Source organism: Olea europaea, unplaced genomic scaffold (assembly GCF_002742605.1).
Source record: "Olea europaea var. sylvestris unplaced genomic scaffold, O_europaea_v1 scaffold1955, whole genome shotgun sequence".
Classification (NCBI taxonomy): domain Eukaryota; kingdom Viridiplantae; phylum Streptophyta; class Magnoliopsida; order Lamiales; family Oleaceae; genus Olea; species Olea europaea.
The window spans coordinates 54,815-78,034 of NW_019237393.1; the positions used below are offsets into that span (position 1 = coordinate 54,815).

At 32.0% G+C, this 23,220-nt stretch overlaps 1 protein-coding gene across 1 annotated transcript; it reads right to left on the reverse strand.

Annotated features, from left to right (window-relative positions):
* Positions 1-695: 695 nt before the first annotated feature.
* LOC111379240 (3-oxoacyl-[acyl-carrier-protein] reductase FabG-like) lies at positions 696-3,873 on the reverse strand. The gene is made up of 5 exons (XM_023002583.1): positions 3,489-3,873; positions 3,138-3,397; positions 2,870-2,963; positions 2,633-2,753; positions 696-1,095 (listed from the first exon to the last, which is right to left on the reverse strand). Exons 1-5 carry the CDS (start codon positions 3,622-3,624, stop codon positions 918-920), a joined length of 789 nt encoding a protein of 262 aa, XP_022858351.1. The 5' UTR covers positions 3,625-3,873; the 3' UTR covers positions 696-917.
* Between the last annotated feature and the right edge of the window lie 19,347 nt (positions 3,874-23,220).

The following is a 23,220-nucleotide window of genomic DNA, read 5'->3' on the forward strand; positions in this document are numbered from 1 at the left end:
TAAAGTAGAACACGAATTTTCATTTTGTCCATCCAACATTGTCCCATTGTTCTAATTATTTATGGGCCCTTGAATCCTCATAAAGGACACAAGATTAATAAAGGATACCCCCTTAGGTGGTTAACTTTGCTGGGTTAGGAGTATTAAATAATTTTAAAATTTTAAAATATTATATACTTCAAATAAGAAAAAAAAAATAAAATCATTGAACCTATGCATAAATCAATGTTTTGAAAATCAGACCCGACATCGACTCTAATAAGACAAATGTCAATATCAGAAGGCCAAATCATATAGAAATAATGGTGAACCCATTGGTGCAAAATAAATATACCACAAAAAATGACAAACATAAAATTAAGGTCATGTTAGGATTTTGAGGAGGGTTTCTACTAAGAATAATATTCGAGTGTATCAAGTCGTTTTACCCTTTTACTATGTTAGAGAAGCAGCGTTTTTACTACTGGAGCCCTTAAAAAAAAAAAAAAAGTTGACGTTTTCAGATATTTAAAAAATAAAAATAAATAAAAATCCAAAAAATTGTGAAAACCAATCCTAGGTCGACAGCCAGTTTTTCACTCCAAGAATTTAATCAACAATTGGACCGGCATCAGATTATTTAAGTTGAACTAGTTGATCCGATCTATTTTCGAAACATCGATAAAAATACACAAATCTCGTTCAAATACAGCGTTGTACACTCTTAAGGAACTAGATCCCTCAATCATCACGAGTCCTGTTCATCAAATTCCACATGTATTAATGATTTCCACTAGAAACTTGAATGCAAAAACTCAACACACAACCGAACTAATGAAAGTCCATATTACATATTGTTTCCACTCAAGATTATGCAATACTCGAAGATTAGAGAAATGAAGCATGAATTACAGATTCAAGTTTGGAATTCTTTTGGTTTAATGTAGTTTTGGGGTGGAGGGACGAAGGTCGATTTCTTGTGTCCAGATGGATCGATCCTGAATATGCAAGTGCCAATAGGTCTGAGCCACCACGTCAGGGTCCATGCACCCATCTCCTCCACTGAATGGCTGTTCCCCGATTGTTCTGTGCTGTGACGTCGATGGCATAAACCCACTACCAAGTTTACACAATTGGTAAGCAATAAGTAATCAACCACTTGATCTGCCACACATATTTTGAGTAGCTACATGGACATAGAAATGCAATTATAGGGTTTTATGGACCAATGTGCATGATGTTGCAAGATCAAGTTATATAAACAGACAGTGAGATTTCATGGATTGATGTCCTCACGTCGTGAGACTGTTTGTACCATGCGCCAAAATACTCGATTAAGTAATAATTGTTTTTAGGCTGTCAAACAAGCTATTCGGAATAGTACTACCTATACACAGAACTCATCACACCCACTTCTCAAAGAGAGCTGCTTCATGCATAGAAATTTGAATTATTCCAGGTGTAGCAGAAATGTATAAATTTTGTATAAATGTACCGATTTGTTGACAAATGCATTCATTTGAATTTCAAATTTAGAAATTCAAATCAATGGACATATGACAAAATCATCTACCCATGAGCTTGGTTCGTCAAAGTTCGGCCCATAGACGGCTTGGCCTCATTTTGGGACGATCCCTAAACGAGCCTGAGCTGAGCGGGAGGTTCTTGCTCAGCTCGAGCTTGCGAAAGTTCGTGACCCCGTGAGCTCATAAAATATTGTGAACAAAAAAAAGTCAAAAAATTTTTTTTAAAAATTTCTTGAGCTCGTGGGTTGGCTCGGCTCAGGTCTTGAGCTCATGAGCTTGTGGGACGATAGCACGAGCTAAGCTCTTGAGTAGATGGCAGCTCAACCCATTGCCACCGCTAAATAGACTCCTAAATAGACTCCCATTAGGCCATAGTTTAGCGTTCATGCTTTTTTACATCAAAACCCAGGATGATGTCAATATATTAGCTTCGAAATACATGCTTTGGTACAGTGACTTTAACTATACCTTTCTTGGCTTATCATTCACTAAACCAAAATGACACGAATAGTCCAAACCAAGAAATAACCGTATATATTTTCTTTATGACAATTCTTGACTCGGTTCAAATACTTTCTTCTAAGATAATCTGAAGGCAGAGACAACTCTTGATACTATTTGTCCAACATTATACAATTTTATCTTAACACTTGGGATCAATAATTACATTCAAGATGACTCGTCTATGACCGTTGTTACGATAATATTCTGCAATAAACATCATCTTTTTATCTTGGTAGTGCATCCCCATAAGAGGAGGTGGGTGGGGTGGATGGAGGGAAACTATATAAAACTATAAATGTATGTGTATATTCTATTTGATAAGGAACTCCACATACTTGCGTAAGAACTTGTGGATAAAGGGAAAAGCTACTAAGATCTTGTGGATAAGGAATCTTTTGTAAGGTTCTTGGCAAGTAGATTAAAAATCATAGACCATTGATCATTTCATATAAATGCCATAGATTTAGTAAGCATCGTTGCTCATCTTATGTTAAGCACAAGTAACATGTCATATACATTTATTTGTGAATTTTTTTATTTATTATAAGCACACCTCAAAATAATTTAAGTCCGCCCTAATATAATTTCGTAATATGCATATATGAGAGGAGACAAGTTCGAACCCAGACAAACGAGATGTGCCAATGATGCCATCGATGATGACATGTGCCACATGGACTCCTTGATGTTGGAACTCTTTTGCCAAGCATTGTGATAGCCCTCTCATAGCAAACTTCCCACAACCTAAAAACATTGTAGTATCAAAACAACATTAATGACCACATACTCAATAAGACGGATCAGATTATATTGTTCAGTACTGTGTATCAAGCCTATTCAGCATAAGTTTATTAACTCACTCAAGTTGGGGTAACCAGCAATGCCGTTAAGAGAAGCAGAACAACCGGTGAAGAGAATTGTCCCTCTCCCTCTATCCACCATGCCCGGAAGTACCTGAAATTCCCATTTCCATTCCATGCACAATATTATAACCCAAATAGTCATAAAAAAATTTCCCTAATTTAAAACCCTAATGATCAAGATCGAATCCATCAAAAGTAGTCACGACTAATAGGAAAACTGAAATCAAACCAGAACCAGATTTCACTCAGATTTGATTATAAGAACCTGTTGGGCACAGTGGAAGGGGCCGACAGACGAAACTGCAAGGGAATTCTCGAAATGATCGACTCTAACGTCAGTAAATTTGTTGGGTTGGCCTGAAACGGGTTGGTACGCATTGTAAACCAAAACTTCAACAAAACCCAATGAAAGAACCGCTTCAAATGCCTCTCTTATGCTTCGAGAATCCGAGCAATCGATTCGGATTGCAAATACTTGTGCCTTTTCTTCTCTAGCTATTTCATCAGCAAATTTTGACAATCTACCTGTCTCAATTAATACATTAAATTACACACATATATAGAGAAAAATGATGTACACACACACACACACACACACATATGAGGAGGTACTGGCCTAGGTCGCGGGCGAGGATGGCGACAGTGTAACCTTCATGGGCGAATTTGCGGGCGATGGACCGGCCGAGCTTTGGGCCGACGCCGACAATGGCGGCGATGCCCTTGGACGAGGCAGAGCTGGCCATGCTACGCATCCTTTTTAGATTTTGTCTAAATACCTAGCCAAAATCAGAGCTATATATATTTATATAAACGCTGGTTTGATTAAACCTGCAAACAATTGAAGTCAACTATCTGGTTCTTGATGTCAAAATCCCTCCAATTTCTAGTTTTCTATATATGTATATATATCTTGATGTGTGTGTGTGAGTATATAGTTGCAGTCAGTGTCTGAGTTTTGGTGGTTCCTAAAAGAAAAACAGCGGTGAAGAATGAAAATGACTCTTGTGAAAGAAGTTCATTCTCTCTCTGTATCCAACCTGGATTTGCTACTATACATGCACAAGTTTATATGTATTTTACGTATTGAAAGCAACAAAAAAGGTTAATACAACATGTGTACTCTTAAGACTTGTCCTGTCCTCCAATAAAAGGGAGCCCGCGTTTCACTCCAAATCAGAAGCAAAAATTAGTGTTTGGCAATTGTCTATAAAATTAAAACTACTTTTAATTCAAATATTTATTTATCCATAGCTCATTTTCATCTTTATATAAATAAAACTTTCCAAATATATGCTAAATATTTAGCATTTTTTTTGGTATAGTTATATGAATAATATAGCGAAAAGGAAACATTATTGAATTCACCAAAACTATTGTAAGTAGTACTTATGCAATCGCACTTGTATTTGGATTCAGTTAACTATATGAGGTAATAAAGATCGAATGTATGACGTCGGCCATTACCTATAGATCAATTAAATAGCAAAAAATAAATAAATAAAAAGTAAATAAATAAATATGTGTATATATATATATATATATATATATATGGAAAAGACACATAGGAATATGCAAGATTTATTAAGGTTCGACTCAATGTGAGATTAATTCTTCTTCCACTGTTACAATAATTCATTATCATCAAAAGAATTTCACAAGAAAAAACACGCACTCTATGTTTTATGAACTCTTTCTATTTTTTATATTAATATAATCCCTATTTATAAAAAAAGAATTAGAAAAAAATAAAAAATGCAAGTGTAAAATTCTTAAATTGAAATTAGATCGATTTGTGAACTAGCTTTGCACAATAACAATAATTATACTCTACAACTTAACAATAAAATTAAAGCTCGACTTATCAATGAAGTTCTATAGAATTTATTGCAAAAAATTTCTCAATATCAACTCAATGGAGCAATCAACTAGGCATGTTCCTAGCAAAATATAAAGGTTATTTTTTTATTTTTTTATTGTTTAAATGTTGATGTATAAGAATAGTGTAAATCATAGTAATTAGAAGAATAGTTAAGAAAATAACTCTACGGAATAGTAGACTCACCAAACACACCCCGACTGATTAGCCTTTGCCCTTATCGTACATCGTGTCTATCATACATAATCAAGGGAAAATTGCACAATTGGTCCACAACTTATTTACTTAACAATTAGTTGGTCCCCAACCTTTAATATCAGTTAGTCCCAACCTTTCATTATTTTTCGAAAATTTAATTTCCAATAACAGAAATTATCTTTATTAAATTGTTAGTGAAGCCTCATGAAGAACGTGTCCCACTTCAAATTTTCGAATATCCATTCAAATTGAAAAATAAAATCTAACTTTACAAAATTGAATATGAGAGGGTCGATGACGTAGTAGAGATGTGAAATGTTCCTACCATGGAAATTGATTGTGCAATAGCAACAAAAATTGTTGACTAACTCATTTTGAGAAGTTGTGTTCAATTTTCCCAATAGGAACATGACAGATACATTAAGATAGTGTTTGATAACACTGTAATTCCCAGGAAAGTGGAATTTGATTTCCACTTTTCACAAATTCCATTGTTTGATTGCACATTTTTGCCATGGAAATCAATTTTCAGGTTTTGCTACCACGCGCTTGAATTCCTTGTTTTTGAGGAATTTCAATTCTTATGGGTTTGGTAAGAATTGGAATTCCATGCAATTTTATTTTATTTTTTTATTTTTTATTTTTATTAGCAATGAAAATGAATTCTAAGATTTATTGTAAAAAAATATTTCCTTTTAATTGACAATTTTCATGTAAAACAAAGTCAAACGAACATCCAAAGATAGATGATTTTCTTGAATTTTTTTTTTTTTTGGATTTTGGCATTGAAAAAAAATTTCATTCCCAATACCAGTAAATTTTATCCCTTTAATTGACAATTTTCATATAAAACAAAGCCAAATGGACATCAAAAAATACTTTCATTTAAATATTTTTCACGTGAAAAATTATATCAATCAAACACAATAATTTACATTTCCCAGGAAAACATTTTCCCATCAATTCAATTTCCTGAAATTTGTTTTCTTTCCATCCAAATTCCACATTTGCAATCAAACAGACCCTAAGGGTATGTTTGATACATGAAAATTTTACCTAGAAAATGGAAAATCAATTCCAATTTTCATTTTAAGGGTATTTGATAACTTTTCTTTTCCATGGAATTGCATTTCTTGGTTTCTCACATATATGGTGGGAATAGGTTTTCCTGGGTACTGTAACATTTTTTTCGTTATTTATTTATTTTTTTGGTCAATGGAAACAAATTTTAAGAATTATTGTAAAAAAATATTTCTCTTTAATTGACAATTTCTATGTAAAATAAAGTCAAACGAATACCAAAAGATAGATAATTTTTATTTATTTATTTATTATTATTATTATTATTTGCAATGGAAACAAATTTCATCCCCAATACCAATAAAATTTATCCATTTAATTGACAATTTTCATATAAAATAAAGTCAAACGAACACTAAAAAACATTTTTATTTCAACATTTTTCACGTGAAAAATTATATCAATCAAATACAATAATTTACAATTCTCAGAAAAACAATTTCTATGTAATTTAATTCTCTGGAGTTCGTTTTTTGCTACCCAAATTCCATCTCTGCAATCAAACGGACCCTAAAATTTTTCACTAATTTCAAATACACTTTTAGCCCTTGTTTGAGCCATATTATTTTCATAAGGATGGATTCTTGAATAGTGCATTAATGGAAAATATGTAATTAAAAAATAAGGAAAGTTTTTTGATTTATGTGTAATATTATTTTATTGAAAAAAGTGTAGTTGAAATGACGTCAAATCACTATTTAAAAATGTATATTTTTTTAAAGAATGATGTCAAAATAGTGTTTTTTCTAGGGATGAACGCAGTTCAGTTTGGACGGTTTGCAGTATATTTTCCACTCAAACTATTTTATGCGGTTTAAAATTTTTTCAAACTAAACCAAACCATTTTACTTTTTGAACCAAACCATAATTTGCAGTTGATTCGATTTTAATCCGCGATTTATCTATTGACATTATAGTAATATATTTAACATAAGTTAAATATAAATTTAAACGAGAACTTATAATGTTAAATATTATATTACATTCATATTCACCATGAAATATATGAATAAATTATTTTCAAAGTTGGTTGTTAAAAGATGTTAATAGAACGAATACATCTTTTCTTCATTTTTAATTACCTTTCCTTGTTTGACATTTATATTGTCATATAGCGGTTAATAAAGGTAAAGTTACATTATGCTATTATGGTTTGGTTAAAACTCTTTTCGTCTTACTAGCGAGATGTTAAATAAGGATTGAACGAGATATGTTTAGACGTATAAAGATTGATAGAGTTCGGCTTATAGGAAATTGACGAATTTCATCCTCTAGCTATTTCATAAAAGTAGAAGATAGTAGTTCTAGTTAAGGAACTTTAACATTTCCACATAATTAATACGCTTTGTCCTTCGTTCTTTCCAAATCACAAACAAGTTTATTAATCATCTAGGCACGCGAACATTCATTTTTATATCCAAACTACAACTTACAGGTGTATAATAAATTCAAAAAAACAAACAAAAGAAAGAACAACGGGAAAATGGTTTGAATAAGAATATGAGACTTGCTGAAAGAAAGGAGAGAAAGAGGCAATTCAAGTAGATATTAGTAGACTAACAGGTAAATGTGACTGACAATTTGTTTAGTAGTAGCAAACAATCGTCAAATGTTAGGGAAATGAGAATTTATGTTAAGGCTTCTGAAACTTTGGACGTGATTTGTTGATGTAGTTTTGTTGAATTATGATTTAGATTGTTGAATATATATATATATATATATATATATATATATATTTTCATTTCATATGATTTTGGAATAGTTTTAATTTACTTTAAATATCGGGTGAGTACACGTGTTGTCAACCTGTTAAATCATAGGTCAATAATGATGAACCTAATTTACGTTCTATAATTATTTCAATATGCTGGTTGTAAATTGTATTGCAAAATTGGTATTTTTTTTTTTTTTGAAAAGTGAAATTGTAAAATTTTTAAGTTAATAAAATTAATGTTTTAATTAAAAAATTAAAAAATGGTTTGGTTTGGTTTTTTGCAGTTTTTGAAAATCAAAACATAAACCAAATCATTTTGAAACGGTTTGATGGACAAGAAACCATGGGTCGACGTGGACCTAAACCAACGGTTTCAACTCAACGGTTTCGATTCGGTTTGCTATTTTGTGGTTTTTTTGTGCAGCCCTAATTTTCTAATTTTTTTTACTTTAATTTTTTAAAATGAATTTTGTAACATGTGCTATATTGTGTCGCACATTTTGCCACTTATTTTCATTGTAGTCACCGCCACTTGTAACAATGCGTTATACACTCTTTTTCTGTGTCTATTTTCACCGCTAATTTGATTGTCACTGCCACCATCATTATACCTACTTGCAATACTTAGCGTTACACAATCACCTCCACAACCACCACTTTTAACATTCATTGTCACACTACCATCATTGTTGTCATCACCATTTGTAACATTCATTATTACACGACCACCATCACCCACTTGTCTACTTAAAAGTAACTACAAAGAAATTGCCAAATCTACCATCGAATCCACCACCATAGCTACCACCAGTAATGCAACCCCAACACAAATACCAAATTAATAAATTTCAAATTCACCAAGTAATAACAAACAAAAAATCAGAAAAACAAGTTCAAAACCTCTGTACGGGATTTCGAATTTCAGAACTTAGAAGTGCGTTTTCAGATCCAAAGAGATGGTGGATTTGGATATATGGTTGAGTATGCAATTTCAAATTTCAAATCTTGGGGGTTTCTTTGTGTTGGTGGCGCCATTGAGGTTAAGTGACGGTAGTGCTGCAATGATGGTGTTTCAGATTCGGGATGATTGGTGTGACATGGTGGTTATGGTGACCAGTCGCAGAATCAGAATCAAACTTTCAAATCGAATAAGTCGATAAAAAAAATTTAAGAAAAATAAAAACATAGATTTCTTTTAGCTATGATCCTTACAAAGAATGATAAACTACAAATGCAATAGTAGTATAGCAATTATCAATATTGTCCATTTCAGATCAAATAATTATCGAGTTCTCATGAGTACATAGGCAACATTTATGAGAAAAAAAAATGTCTGAATTTATTTTGCCCTGTATTGGGATAACATATTGCAAAAATGCCGAGACATATTAGCATGACATAAATTATGTCATTGAGGGCAAACATCTGGTCAAGCTAAATGATTTACCAAACTTGATTTCATTTCTGAGGTGTATGATCGAGGCAAATTCTTCGAAGATCCCTGCACCAATAATCAGAGAAGGATTAAACTTCCGTTCTGTACTATGTTTATTTATTGACGTGTTATCGGGTTTGATTGGTTGAGACTATAAAGAAAAAAAGAAAAAGAAAAAAAAGAGGGCATTAAATCTCTGGTAAAGAAACAAATGATGAGTTATAGAATGTAACAAGTGAGGCATATAATAGTAAAGCATAAAAACTATATACTTCAAAAAAAGAAAGATTTTTAACCACATAGTTGAAGGAGCCTAACTACATGTTCTTATTCTTAAGGCAACGCGTGCGTTATTGCATCATCATTTTTATAAACAATTTATAAATTTACCAAACGGAGGCTAAATCTTTAACGAAAGCCATCTAAACGCTTTGTAGCTAGAAGATACAAATCAGCCAAGTACAAATTGAATTTTCAATATTGAACCAAAGTTGAAACAACATAGTCTAAATACCAAAGCTATAATATAATAATAACTGGGGAAAAAAAAGAGCTATCAATTTTTTTTAGAATGATATTAAATGTTAACATAAAAAAGAAGCAAATATTAAACATTATTCACTAGTTTAAATATTAGAATTATTCGACTCCTCTTTTCCTGTGTTGATCCTCATATTTTTCTTTATGTATTTGTATAAATTTTGAAATCAATGAAAGTGTGATAGGATATAAATGTTGATAAAATTGTTTAAATCGATCCCACCAATCCACCATATATCTTCTTGTCATTCTCAGTTTTTTTCTTTGCTTGACATGTTCTATCAAGTTTTTATCATTTGGCTAAAAGTTCAATATTTGACCAATGTATTACATTTTTTCATAAAAAAGAGTCAAGAATTTGGTGGGGGCACTCCATCATGCCCCACCCTAGTTCCGCCACTGATGGCGACGACATAAGAGTGATTGGGTGGTGAGGATGAGTATTATAACTAGGGGTGATGGTGGCATTGAGTGTTTGGGTGGTGTGGAGTCCAACCGTGGAGGCAAAGTGGTAGTGATGGTCGACGGAATGATAGTGCGTGATGGTGTTTTGTGTTGAGTATGTGTTTGATGTGGTGGTGACGCTTGGATCTGGGTGTCGGTGGTTTGATGGTGCACTGTCATTGTAACACATTTTCTCCATTTTAGGGAATGGCTAATGTGATTGAACCAATTGGACTTACTATTGAAAATTAACAAAAGGTCAATTATTATTATTATTATTATTATTATTATTATTATTATTATTATTATTAAATTTGATTGGTAAAGCGACTAGAGGAATTGGAAGCTAAATATAACGGTCAAATTTTTTCTATCGTTTTCCAAAATTTATTGTTTGTGGGGGGGAGAAAAAAACAGATGGAACATATTCTTTGTTCATTTAAAATATCACAAAATTACTTCTATCACACCATTCTTTTAGATAGAATTGATCTCTTGTATGCACGACATCGCTGATGTGGTAAGAGAATTTTAGTTATGGTTCTCTGAATTTAGAAAACCATACTAAGGTTGTCTTACCACATCAATCGTGAGAAGCTTTTTTCTATCCATTGAGGGCGAGGGATCGGGACTATTCTTTTAGATATACATAAAATTTTGACCGAGATTGAATCTTCACAACTAAATGATGTATCTATTTATTAATTTTATTCAATCGCCTTTTCATCAAACTTTTTTTACATTTTATTGTAGCATATAGATATTAGATTATGAGAAATAAATAGAGGAAATGAACAGCACAAAATATATTGATCATGATTGTATAATATTGAGTCACTGTCTATGGCGAGTCACTATATATGTATTTTTTACAAATATATAAATAAAAATTATTTCATTACAAAGTCATGTACGTTGCACGTAATACATACTAGTCAGAGAAACAACTCTATGATAAAATTTTAAATTTATTTCTCATAGTCTCTTAAAATTATCTTGTACGATCCCATGCATTTATCGTATCATAATTAGCCAAATGTCCCAATAATTAAATAAAGTCGTTTTCATTATCTTTTTTTTTATTGCAGGCACTCAATCAATTTGGATGGGGTGGGATGAAGCATGCAAGTTGTGTAGGTTCACTTTCAATACATTCCATCAACATCTTTAGGTTTAAATGCATGTCACATGATTATTGTCATTGCACATTTCATGCCAAGTAAATCAGGCACAAAAGCAAATATTAAGTTCCTATTTTATTCCACTAGAAAAATAGATTAAAAATTTAAATTAAAGTCAACAATTAGTTTTAACTACATATTTAATCAGAGACGAATTTAGGGGCTGGGCTGGGCTGGGCTGTAGCCCCCCCAGGTCCAATAGCTTTTTTTAAGGTATTTTTTATTTTTTTTTTTTTTGGAAAAAAACTAGTTTTTTGTGTAAAAACTTTTTTTTTTTTTGTTGTAGCCCGATTTGAAATTTTGTAGCCAGTCTTGGATCTAATCCTAGATCCGTTCCTATATTTAATAGGATCAACAACTTTTTAATCTTACATTCCATCAATTTTTATCAAAATATATTAAAAATCTAACTTTTTTTATTTTTTAATATAAACTAAATGGAGGCTAATTGTTGTTTATCCCTAAAAGGCTTTTATGGATGAACAGGAAAAGAGATAAGCCTCACATGGAGGCACTACAAGGTTTTGCCACCAATTGTGGTTCAAGGGATCCAATCACTATGGTGAGTCTTTTCGATTAACAAGGTGGATTCATAAAGAACATTTTACAAATTATTTTACGATTCAGTTTAAATATTTAATTTATATTTTAATCAAAATTTATTTTCAATCAATCATGTTAGAATTAGTCACGCTCTTCTCAAAATTTAAAGTGATAGCATCCCATCATAGATCCTTCTATGTATGATGGTCATCCCATAGATCAAAGGCGAGCGGTTATTCTAGGCCGGGGTAACAAGAGTCAAGACAATAGATAAAGCGACTTTCTATCAAGATAAAATACAATAAAATATTATTTTCGCTTAGTTGCTGGTTGGTTATCGACCTCTTTCCAAACAGAAATTGACTTTTCAACACAATTCAAGTCATCAAGTTGAAATTTTTGAACCCTTACGAGTTTCGAGGTTGAAGAAAGCTTGATTTTGCTATCAAGTAGTTCACATAAATTATTTAAATGCACTTGTATATATAATATTTACTATCATCAAATATCACTCGATCATCATATAATATTGACGATGGAATAAAAGTGTATATTGAACTAAAACCCAATAATTAAAAGCAATTTTCATACAATTTGAAGAATTGACAAGTGCTCTAGACAAGGATGCTGATGATTGGCCTCAAATCAATCTGTTGAATACAAATGATTGGAGAGCAAATATAACTACCCACTTGCATCTTTATTACAAGTCATTAATTTTAGGTTCATTCTAGAATGGTAGCTGAGAGAGAGGGACCAAAGTTTCTGTTTATTTTTCAGAGTGGGGTATGTAATGATAGCCACTGCTTGTAAACTTTATGTAAAAGGCCAAAGTGACGTTTAAAATAGAAAAAGAAAAATAATTATGAAGATAAAGAAAAATCATTTTAATTTCAACGCAAAAACAAAGTTAAATTTATCGAATAATATAAAAATGAAAACTTAATTAAACATCTCATTTTCGTGCGGGTAATTGGCACAAAACATCCATACCTTTAAGGTTATTGTGGAAAACGTCCTTATCTTTCATTTTTTGGCAATGTTGCCCCTATTTCCACATTTCTTTGCGCTGGACGTCCTTTTTACCAATTTTCAACGCAAAATGACCAATATGCCCTCGTATTTAAATAAAACAAAAGAGAAAAGAAAAGAAAAGAAAAGAAAAATAAAAAAATAAATTGCAACTATAGGCCCAAACTTTTAAAAGTGCAAATAACCCCCAAAAATATTCACCTTCTTCCCACACCTCACCCCCACCCCACTGCCACCCTCCCCCTCACAAAATAACTCCGGCAGTTAATTCTTGGGATGTCACCGAATAGCTTGGTTGCAAAGATAGCCGGAAAAGAAGAAAGCCTAGATGAAACTTCTGTAATTTAGCTTCTTCTTTTTTATGTCAATGTAAAACTAAAAATGTAAAACTTATGTTTCTATCTTGCCAGTTGCCGGCAACTACGTGATTCCGTCTTTTCCCCATCTTTTCAACAGCTCCCCCAGTCTCCCACAGCAGCCATTTTCTCTCCGTACTTTTATGTTTTTGTGCGTGTAATATCCTCAATTCGGTCCCCAAAAACAACCACGCAATGTCTCTCCAATTTTCTGCCCCAGCCACCGACTTGTAAAAAAAGAATAATCCCCAAAAGGATTTCCAATTTTCTTTCCCTAGCAGGCTTTATGATTCAGCTTGGAGGGCTACACTTGCCTGTAATTCACCCTCCAAATACTGGTCTCTTAAACCAATTTTCACCATCTTTTAGACATCCCGTGTAATCCAAACAGACAAGTTAGAGCACAGAACAACCCATTTGCCAAAAAATGGGAATACTAAATTTGGGCATGGTGAAATCGGTATATTATGTTGAAATTGATGAGGACCCATTGTTGTAATAGTTGGAGCATTAGGAGAGGATGCCGGAATGGGTGGTCCGCAACAATGGGACCAATTACCAACGCCGAAATTGATGGAAGAAACAAACTGGTTTCTCAAACTAGTTAAGAGTTTCTTCTAAGTTTTGGATGGTTATAGAATCTGTTTGTGTAATTGATTGATGAGGAAGTGTTTATGGCTTAAACTTGCCCGTAAAGGAAGCAGTTTCTGATGATTTATGCGGCGGTGGGTGGTGGTTTGAATATGGACCGCTAGATGCTAGTGGCTCCATTCACAGAGGGTGGTGGGTATTTTTTTTTATTTTTTTTTTGGTAGTTTTGATATTTAAGTATATATTTGTAACCAATTAGTAATTTTTAAAAAATTTGGGACTATTGTTGCAATTACTTCTTTATTTTTCTTTTCTTTTCTTTTTGTTTTATTTAAATAGAAGGGTAAAATCGTCAAAAATGATGAAAAGGACATCCAGCGCAAAGAACGGTGGAAATAGGGGCAAAATTGCAAAAAAATAAAAGATAAGGACGTTTTTCACAATAACCTTAAAAGGCAGAGATGTTTTGTGCCAATTACCCTTTTCGTACTGATGAGTTTTATTATTTTTTGTTTTCTGACTTCAATTAGCAAGTCTATGAAGGGATATTAGGTTTTTTTATTTATTTTTTTTTTTATATATTTTTTTATCTTCGATGTGATTTAGGACTTCAATTAGCAAGTCTATGAAGGAATTGCAATATGGTCAAAGGAAATATCTAGTTTCTTTTTATTTTGTTTCTCACGATAGTGTGAAAGAATTCTAAAACGTTATTAGTAAGATGACCATAACTAACATCTTTTTTTCGTTCTTTCTAATGATAATATGAATTTATTTTTATTTAAGGGAAACTACAATATTTTTATAGTTTTAGTTGTTAAAATTTGACCAAAATTCAGTTGAATTTTTGGGAAAATTTTATTTCTTTCATTCTACGCTATTTTTTATACCATTTCCATCTTTAACAATATTGTTAAGGTTTTGATATATCCTCTATATATAATTGGATCTTCTTTACAAATTAGACTCATTACACAAGTTAGATAATATTGTAAACACAATATTCTTTGTATTATTTCTCCATTATCAATAAATTCTCCATTTATCTGTCAATTTTCTTGTGCTCTTTTGTGTTATGATTACTACTTCAAATTTTTTCATATATCTCGCTTCCTATTAACAAGTGGTATCATTTAACACATATATAATTCTAGTTAATTTCCCAACAAGTGGCATCAGAGCCAAGTTCATTGTTCTTCACGAGTTTTTGATTTCTTTTTGGAATGGCAACCTTGAAGTATGATATTCCGCTTTCGCAAATGAATTGGGACGATGCCTTATTAGGATTTGATAAGATGCCCTCAAATTGGTCGTTGGAGGAGAAATAACGTAAGGATCGAAAGGGCCTTTCACAAATTCATCTTCATCTTTTGGATCATATTTTTCAAGATGTCTTGAATAAGAAAATCGCAATTGTGTTATGGTTGAAATTGGAATAATTGTGCATGACTAAGAGTCTAAATTGTACCTAAAGCAACGTTTGTATTCTTATCGTATGACAGAAGACAGATCTTTGAAAGATAACCTAGCTGTTTTAAAGAAATCGTCGCTAATTTGGAGACATTGGAGACAAGTATGATAAAGAAGATTTGACCTTGATTTTATTGTGTTCGTTGCCTGCTTCATTTATGTTATTTAGAAATACGATTTTATAGAAATGTGATACTCTCACAATTGAAAATGTGTATGATGCCTTACTTTCAAAAGAGAATGAAACGTCTTGTTAGATTTGAGGCTCATGGGGAGAGCCTTTTTTATCATGGTGGTTATGGAAGGGATATATTGGAGTCTAATTTCAATAATCAAATTTGTAACTAGTTCAAGAAGAGGGGGCATATTAAGAAGAATTGCTACAAGTTACAGAGTAAAGAAAAGTTGACTACAAATCATAAGGGAAAGAAATTAGATACTTTTGGTGAAATCGATGTTATAGAGAACTATTTAAGTGATGGAGAGTTCTGATTATTTCTGACGACTACTTCAAATCTAACAAGGATTGGATTTTTTTATACAATTTGCACTTTTCATATGTGTTCTAATTGAGATTTATTTTCAACATATGAAGAAGCTACCAAAGATGTTGTGGTGATAAATAATAACGTACATTATCGAATGGCTGTTATTTGAAGAGTTAGAATTAAAAAGTTGGATGAGACTGTCAGAACACTTGACAAAGTGTTTGTGAGTGGAATAGTGAACAGATTAGTCAAATTATCATTTGACTTTACATAAATAAGTGAAATTATTTCATCTTTGATTAATTTCTTCACATAGTCATGTTTTAGACCCATATGTTTATACTTACCATTATACACTTCATTGTATGCTCTATCTAAAGTGGCTTGACTATCGCACAATATAGATATGAAAGAATTATTCTTTTCTCCCAGTGGAATTTCATATATTAAGCTCTTGTTCAATTCCTATTATTTTTAAAATACATTTTTCTCTCTTTTATTATTAACAACACATTCTCCATCAAGTCCTATTCCAAAATGCATTATTTCAAAAAAAAAAAAAATGGGGCTTATACATACTCTAAATTCCTAAGCCATTCAACTTCTTTTTCGGTTTCAGCCAATGCCACAAATTTGGATTCCATAGTTTAGTGAGAAATACAAGTTTGTTTATTAGATTTCCAAGAGTCGCAACTTCTCCAAGGGTAAATAATTAACCTGAGGTTGATTTATTCTTCCAAAAATAGATATCCAACTAGCATCGATTTCCTTCTAATATTGCTGAAAACTTATACTATATGAGACATAGATTCTCCATTTTTTTTAAATAACCAAGAACTCTCCTAATGGCTTTCCAATGTTCTTTGCGTGGATTGCTAGTAAATCAACTTAGTTTACTAATTGAAAATGCTATATCAGGTATTGTACATTGCATAACATACATTAGACTCCCTATAGTCCTTGCATACTCAAATTGTAATATAACTCTTCCATCATTCTTTATAACTTTCAAACTTGAATCAAATGGAATATTAGCCTCTTTAATGTTCAAGTATTTGAACTTATTAATCACATTCTCAACACCTCATCGAGATCCCCATTTAAGAACGTCATTTTAAAATTCATTTTATGTATATGCAAATCATAGATTGAAGTTAAAGAGAATATAATCCTAATCGATGCTATTCATGAAACTAGTGCATACATGTCAAAGTAATCTATTCTTCTTTTTGTCTATATCCTTTAGTCATTAACTTAGCTTTAAAGATATTAAGAGTACTGTCCATATTATACTTCCTCCTAAATAAGCATTTACAGCATATAGATTTTTGATCCAGGTAGTAAATTGACTAATTATCAAGTGTTGTTTAACATTACTGAATCAATTTCGTCATTTACAACATCCTTCCAAAATGTGTTATTTCTAGATGACGTTACTTCTTGATAAGTTTTAGGATCGATTTTCACTTGAAGAACAAACAGAATAGTTCTTGTAATACTCTTCTCATTTTCCTCAACTAGATAAACAGAAATAAGTTGAGAGTCTAATTTATCTGGTCCTAGTACTTTCTTCTTTCGAGCTCTTTTGCATTTGAGAAATTCACTTGTTTCAACATCCTCGAAAGGTGTTCCTGTTTGTAATCTTGTAGAGCTTGGAATCTTCACTTGAGGTTCCCTTAGAGAATTATTATCTGAAAATAATAAGTTCTCAAAGAACTCTACTTCACGAGATTCAATCATAACATTGGTTTCCAAGTTTAATAAACGATGTGTCTTGTTACTTGGGACATATCCTACAAAAGCACATTTGATTCCTCTAGGACTCAACTTAGTCCTTTTAGGATCCATGTTCTTAATATAAGCAAGACACCCGCACATTTTGAAATAATCAATATTCGATTTTCTCCTTTTCCACAAGTCATATGGAGAAACCATAAATCTTTTAGAATGAATTCTATTAACCATGTGATACCATTTAGTATAGTTTCACCCCATAAGTTAGATGGCAACTTAGCATTTATCATTTCAACTAATCTCATATTTTTTCTCTAGTCAAGCCATTTTGTTCGGATGTTCTAGGTACACTAATTGATGTATTATGTTATGCTGTTCACAAAAAAGATTAAATTCACTAGAGAAACATTCACATCCCTTATCATTTTTGAGAATTTTAATCTTTCTATTTAATTGATTTTCAACTATTACTTTGTATATCTTAAATATGTTAAAGGATTCCTTGAACATTTTCTTTAACTGAATTTACAATGCTCACAGTAGAAATAATGTTGTCAATAGAGTTCACTTTTCTTCTTGCATTGGTTGTTTGCGATGTCTACAATCCTGAGCATAATGTTCGAATTTGCCACAAACATAGCAAAGAATTTTGAATTTTTTCTTGTTCTTATTATCTTAGTTGGGCTTTGTGAATTTCCTCTTCTTAGAACCATTGTAGTATTTGTTTGATTGATCCAAGGCATGGGCTTTGGAAGTGCCCTCATGAGAATGTTCATTCACATCTCATGCCCTTGACCCTTATTAAATTCAAAGATATTTTTGAATTTCTTCAAAAGAATAATCTTTGGAATTGTGAAGGATTTTCTTCCTATAACATTTCCACGATGATGGTAATTTCGCAATGATTATACCAAATTGGAAAGTTTCAAGAAGATTTATCTTCACGGCCTTCATTTTATTGACAATGATTTGCAATGAACTTGTTCTGACAAAGACAAGTTATCCAAAAACTTGAAATCAAAATACATAAAAATAAGAAACTTTTTGGTACCTTTCTCCTCAGCATTGTATTTTGTTTCCAACGATTTTCATATCTCATTTGCCGAGCTTTTATTTTTTAGAGATCATAGAGAAGATTGGAAAGAGCGTTCAAAATGTGTCATATATATATCAATTAATCTTCTTTTCTTCCTTTTTGTCCTTGTTTCATCAGTGTAATTTGGGTTAGTTTCGACAATGATGCCAAATCTAGATCCAAGATATAAAAGATCTTTAAGGTTGTAAAAAGAAACTTCAACTCATCATTCCATCTTGTAAAATTCAACCCGTCGAATCTATCAAGCATTACAAGGTCTTGATTCTACATCTTTATCATAGCTATGGTTTTCTCGTTCTCTATGGTGAAATTATCGTTTGAGATTATTGAAGAAGGGTGATGATGAACGAAAATAAAACTAACAACAAGAAATCGCCTAAATGGAGGGTTTGAACACGATTATGAATCACTATCCTCAAACGAAATTTGCCACTACCAAGTTAAGTGCTTGAAGGCTTTATAACAAATAGTTTGTAGGAGTAAACAAACCTGGATCCAAGTTTGAATCAAGTAAACAAAACTTCAAAAAAATGAACTAAAAGAACAAATTTATAAAAACTTGTTTTAATCTCAGATTTTAGATGTAATGGAATCAATTTGATATTTATGATATGTTTTCAATTATGAAAACCACTAATATATATAGAATTAAAATCACCATCCATGAAAAGATACAAAAACCAAGCCAAAGGGTGTAAAACTCTTCAAAATGACAGCAAATTTAAAATCCCAACGAGCAAATTTTTATTTTGGAGGACCATCTAGTACAAAATCGAGGGCCGGCCACTTCAATAAAATGGGCACTTCAATTGCAACACAAGGCCAAGCGGCTGCCAAGGTGATGAGGACATTTACCATCGCCTCAACTACTTTCAATACTGAGGCATTGTGGGCATAGCTCACACTTCATTGAGAACAACCTCTGAGGCGGCATAATTCAATGCAAAATTGCACTTCTCCTATTTGAGGTAATCGAAAGGGACATAAACCCTTAATCATACTAGATGTTTAATCATACTAGATGTGCCTCAGGAGATCAAGGTAGTTAGGTTCCGAAGCTTGACGCCATAACTGTAATATGACACTTTGAACCATGTGCAATTTGATTGATATGACAGTTGCAATTTCTCTAGAAGTCAAATCTCCTTTTTCTTGTCGAGGATAAAGTGGAAATTCACAGACCTATGATGGCTAGAATGTGATCTCTTGGCGCTTCAATTATGAGCCATTAGGATGAGATCGTGTATCAAATAACCAAGAGACCTTAGTCTATATATTCACATTGATGACATTGTAAAATGATCATAGATTGGTATTTCTCACTCTAAAAATTTAATTATACTCCCACATTCTTCTCTATTCGTGTTTATCCCACAAAATAATTATTTGTCAATTTATTGACTTGAGTATCGGAGTTTACACAATCATGACCTTCCCCACCTTGCTTTAAAAAGTCGGCCTGTACCTCTAACATGTGCATCCAAGTTTGCATATAACATACACGTGGAGGAAAACAAAATCCTGTCTCATACACGTAACTATTTTCTATTTTCTTGTTATGAGAATTTTATTCACCAAAGAAAGTACTATTACACGAAAGACCGAGTTTAACGTCAAGTACAAATCAATGTAAGCTAGAGTACATTTCAAAAACTATGCATTTATTTTTAAGGTTGCCTTGGATACTCTACCCTACAATCAAACCCGACACATCCCAAATGTAGTGGCAACCCAGTCTTAAATGCCATCCATTCAAAGAATGAACCAAACTTTTCACGTATTGAATAGGCCCATTCATTTTGACATTTGGACACGGTTTGTGTCTATACGGGGGTCATTGTCTTTTTTCATAAAAGTGAATAGGGTACAGTTGAGCGATTTTTAGAATATTTTTAAATCAAATCTATTTTCAAACTGAACCAAACAATTTCATATTCCAAAACAAATCAAGTCAACCAACTTTTTGCGTTGTTGGTTTCAAATCACAGTTATAGCGACATAATTAATCTTTCAGCTAATTTGAAAACTGTTATGAAAAGAGAATAATAAAGAAGAGAATAGAGATAAGTCAATATACCTGTGTTTATTTTATTAAGAATCAAAACCCTATATTTACAAAGCAGAATTAGGGATACAATAGTGATAATTTTCAGGGCTGCATGGATATAATTGTCATTCACATCTAAACCCTAATAAGCTAACCTTTTACAACACTTCCCATTGAATGACACATTACAATATATGTGCCTCGTTAAAACCTTGTTATAAAAAAAATCCAATGAGACAAAAAAAATCAAACGAAAGAAAAAGAGTACAGTAATTTTGGAGTACTAATAATAAATGCTGCCTCATTAAAACCTTGTTAGAAAAATCCAGTGGGATAAAATCTAAGCGAAGGAAAAAGAGTGCAGTTACTCCCTCTGATATTGATCACTGAAAATCTTTGAGTCGACACATTCCAATCTCATGAACTAATTTCTTAAATGTAGATGTTGGCAGTGCTTTTGTGAACAGATCAGCCACATTGTCACTTGAGAGCACTTGTTGGATATCGATTTTGCCATTCTTTTGAAGCTCATGTGTACGAAAGAATTTTGGAGAAATGTGTTTCGTCCTATCACATTTGATATAGCCTCCTCTAAGTTGTACAATACAAGTTGCATTATCTTCATACAAAATTATTGGACTATCCTTTGTTGAAATTAATCTGCATGATGCTTGGATATGATGGGTTATGTTTCTCAACTACACACATCCTCGCCCTGCTTCGTGGATTGCAATAATTTCAGAATGATTTGAGGATGTAGTTATCAAGAATTGCTTCACAGATCTCCATGATACAGTCATTCCTCCACGTGTAAACACATAATCTGTTTATAATTTAGCTTTATGTGGATCAGATAGGTAACATGCATCTGCATATCCCACTAAAACAGATCCCGAATTTAGAAAATAAAATAATCCCAAATCAATAATATCATTTAGGTAACGAAAAATATGTTTAATACCATTTCAATGTCTTTGAGTTGGTATATATCTATATCTTGTAACGAGATTAACAAAAAAAGCTATATCAGGTCGAGTGCAATTCACAAGATAAATTAATGCTCCAATTGCACTAAAATATGATATTTCAGGACCACAACCTTTTTTCTATCTTCAAGTGGACGAAATGGATCCTTTTTCACATCAAATGATCGAACAACCATAGGTGATGCCAATGGATGTGCACTATCCATATAAAAACGTTTTAAAACTTTTTTTTTTGTATACGTAGGTTGGTGAACAAGTAATTCATCTGCAAAATGTTTAATCAGCAATTCGAGACAAAATTTGATTTTTCTCAAATCCTTCATCTCAAATTCATTTTTCAAATTATCAGCAGCTTTATTGAGCTTCAGGAGTTTCAATTAAATTTAAATCATCAATATAAACTGCCAAAATTGTAAATCCACTATTTGTTTTCTTTATGAAAACACATAGGAGATATTGTCATTCTTATAACTCTCATTCAACAAATATTCGCTAAGGCGATTATACCATATACGTCCGAATTGTTTTAATCCATATAATAATCTTTGCAATTTAATTGAGAACATGGTTCTCAAGCATGTATCGTTTGTTCCTGTTGCCTTAAGTCTTTCAGAGACTTATATATATATGTCACTATCAAGTAAACCATACAAATATGTAGTTACGACATCCATAAGGCACATATCAAGCTTTTGTAATATAGTCAAACTAATTAAGAATCTAAAAGTGATTGTATTCATTACTGGAGAATATCTATCTTTATAATCAACTCTTGGTCTTTGTGAGAAACCTTAAACTACTAGTCGAGCCTTGTACTTTATAATTTCATTATTTTCATTCTTCTTTTGTATATCCCATTTGTATCTAACAGAGATTACATTTTTACGTATTCGAACTACAAGTCTAAACACTTTTCATTTCTCTAAGGAATTCAATTCCACCTATATGGCTTCTTTCCATTTGGTCAATCATTTTTATTTTGACAGTCTTTAACTGACTGTAGTTCAGGATTCTCATTTTATATAATATTAAAAGTCACATTAAAGGCGAAAATATTACCTGTAACAACATTATTTCGTTCCCATAATTTATGAGATAATATATAATTTATTGAAATCTTATTATTTTCGGACACTTATGGTTCTTTGAGAACCATATTTTCAATATTTGATTGATCAATATTTTCTAATGTTACTTCTTCTAAAATTTTTGGTTGGTTTTTCTCATGTGCCTTTTTTTTTTGAGATACAGAGTCTTTTGAATCAACTGGTCGACCATGCTTCTAGCGTATTTGAGATTCATTTGCCACAGTAGATTGTCCTGTATGGACATCAATTTTTGCTGAAATATTTTTTGTTAGAATATATAATTTTGTCACTTTTCTTGTGTCAACAAATACATTAAGTAATTGATTTACAAATCTTTGCAAATGAGTATTTTTTTTCAACCTTTTGTTGACATTGATTGTTGCAGATATCAAAATGAGACAGAGTTGTTTCATTTCCAAGAAGTTTTACCTTGTTTTTTGGGATATAGT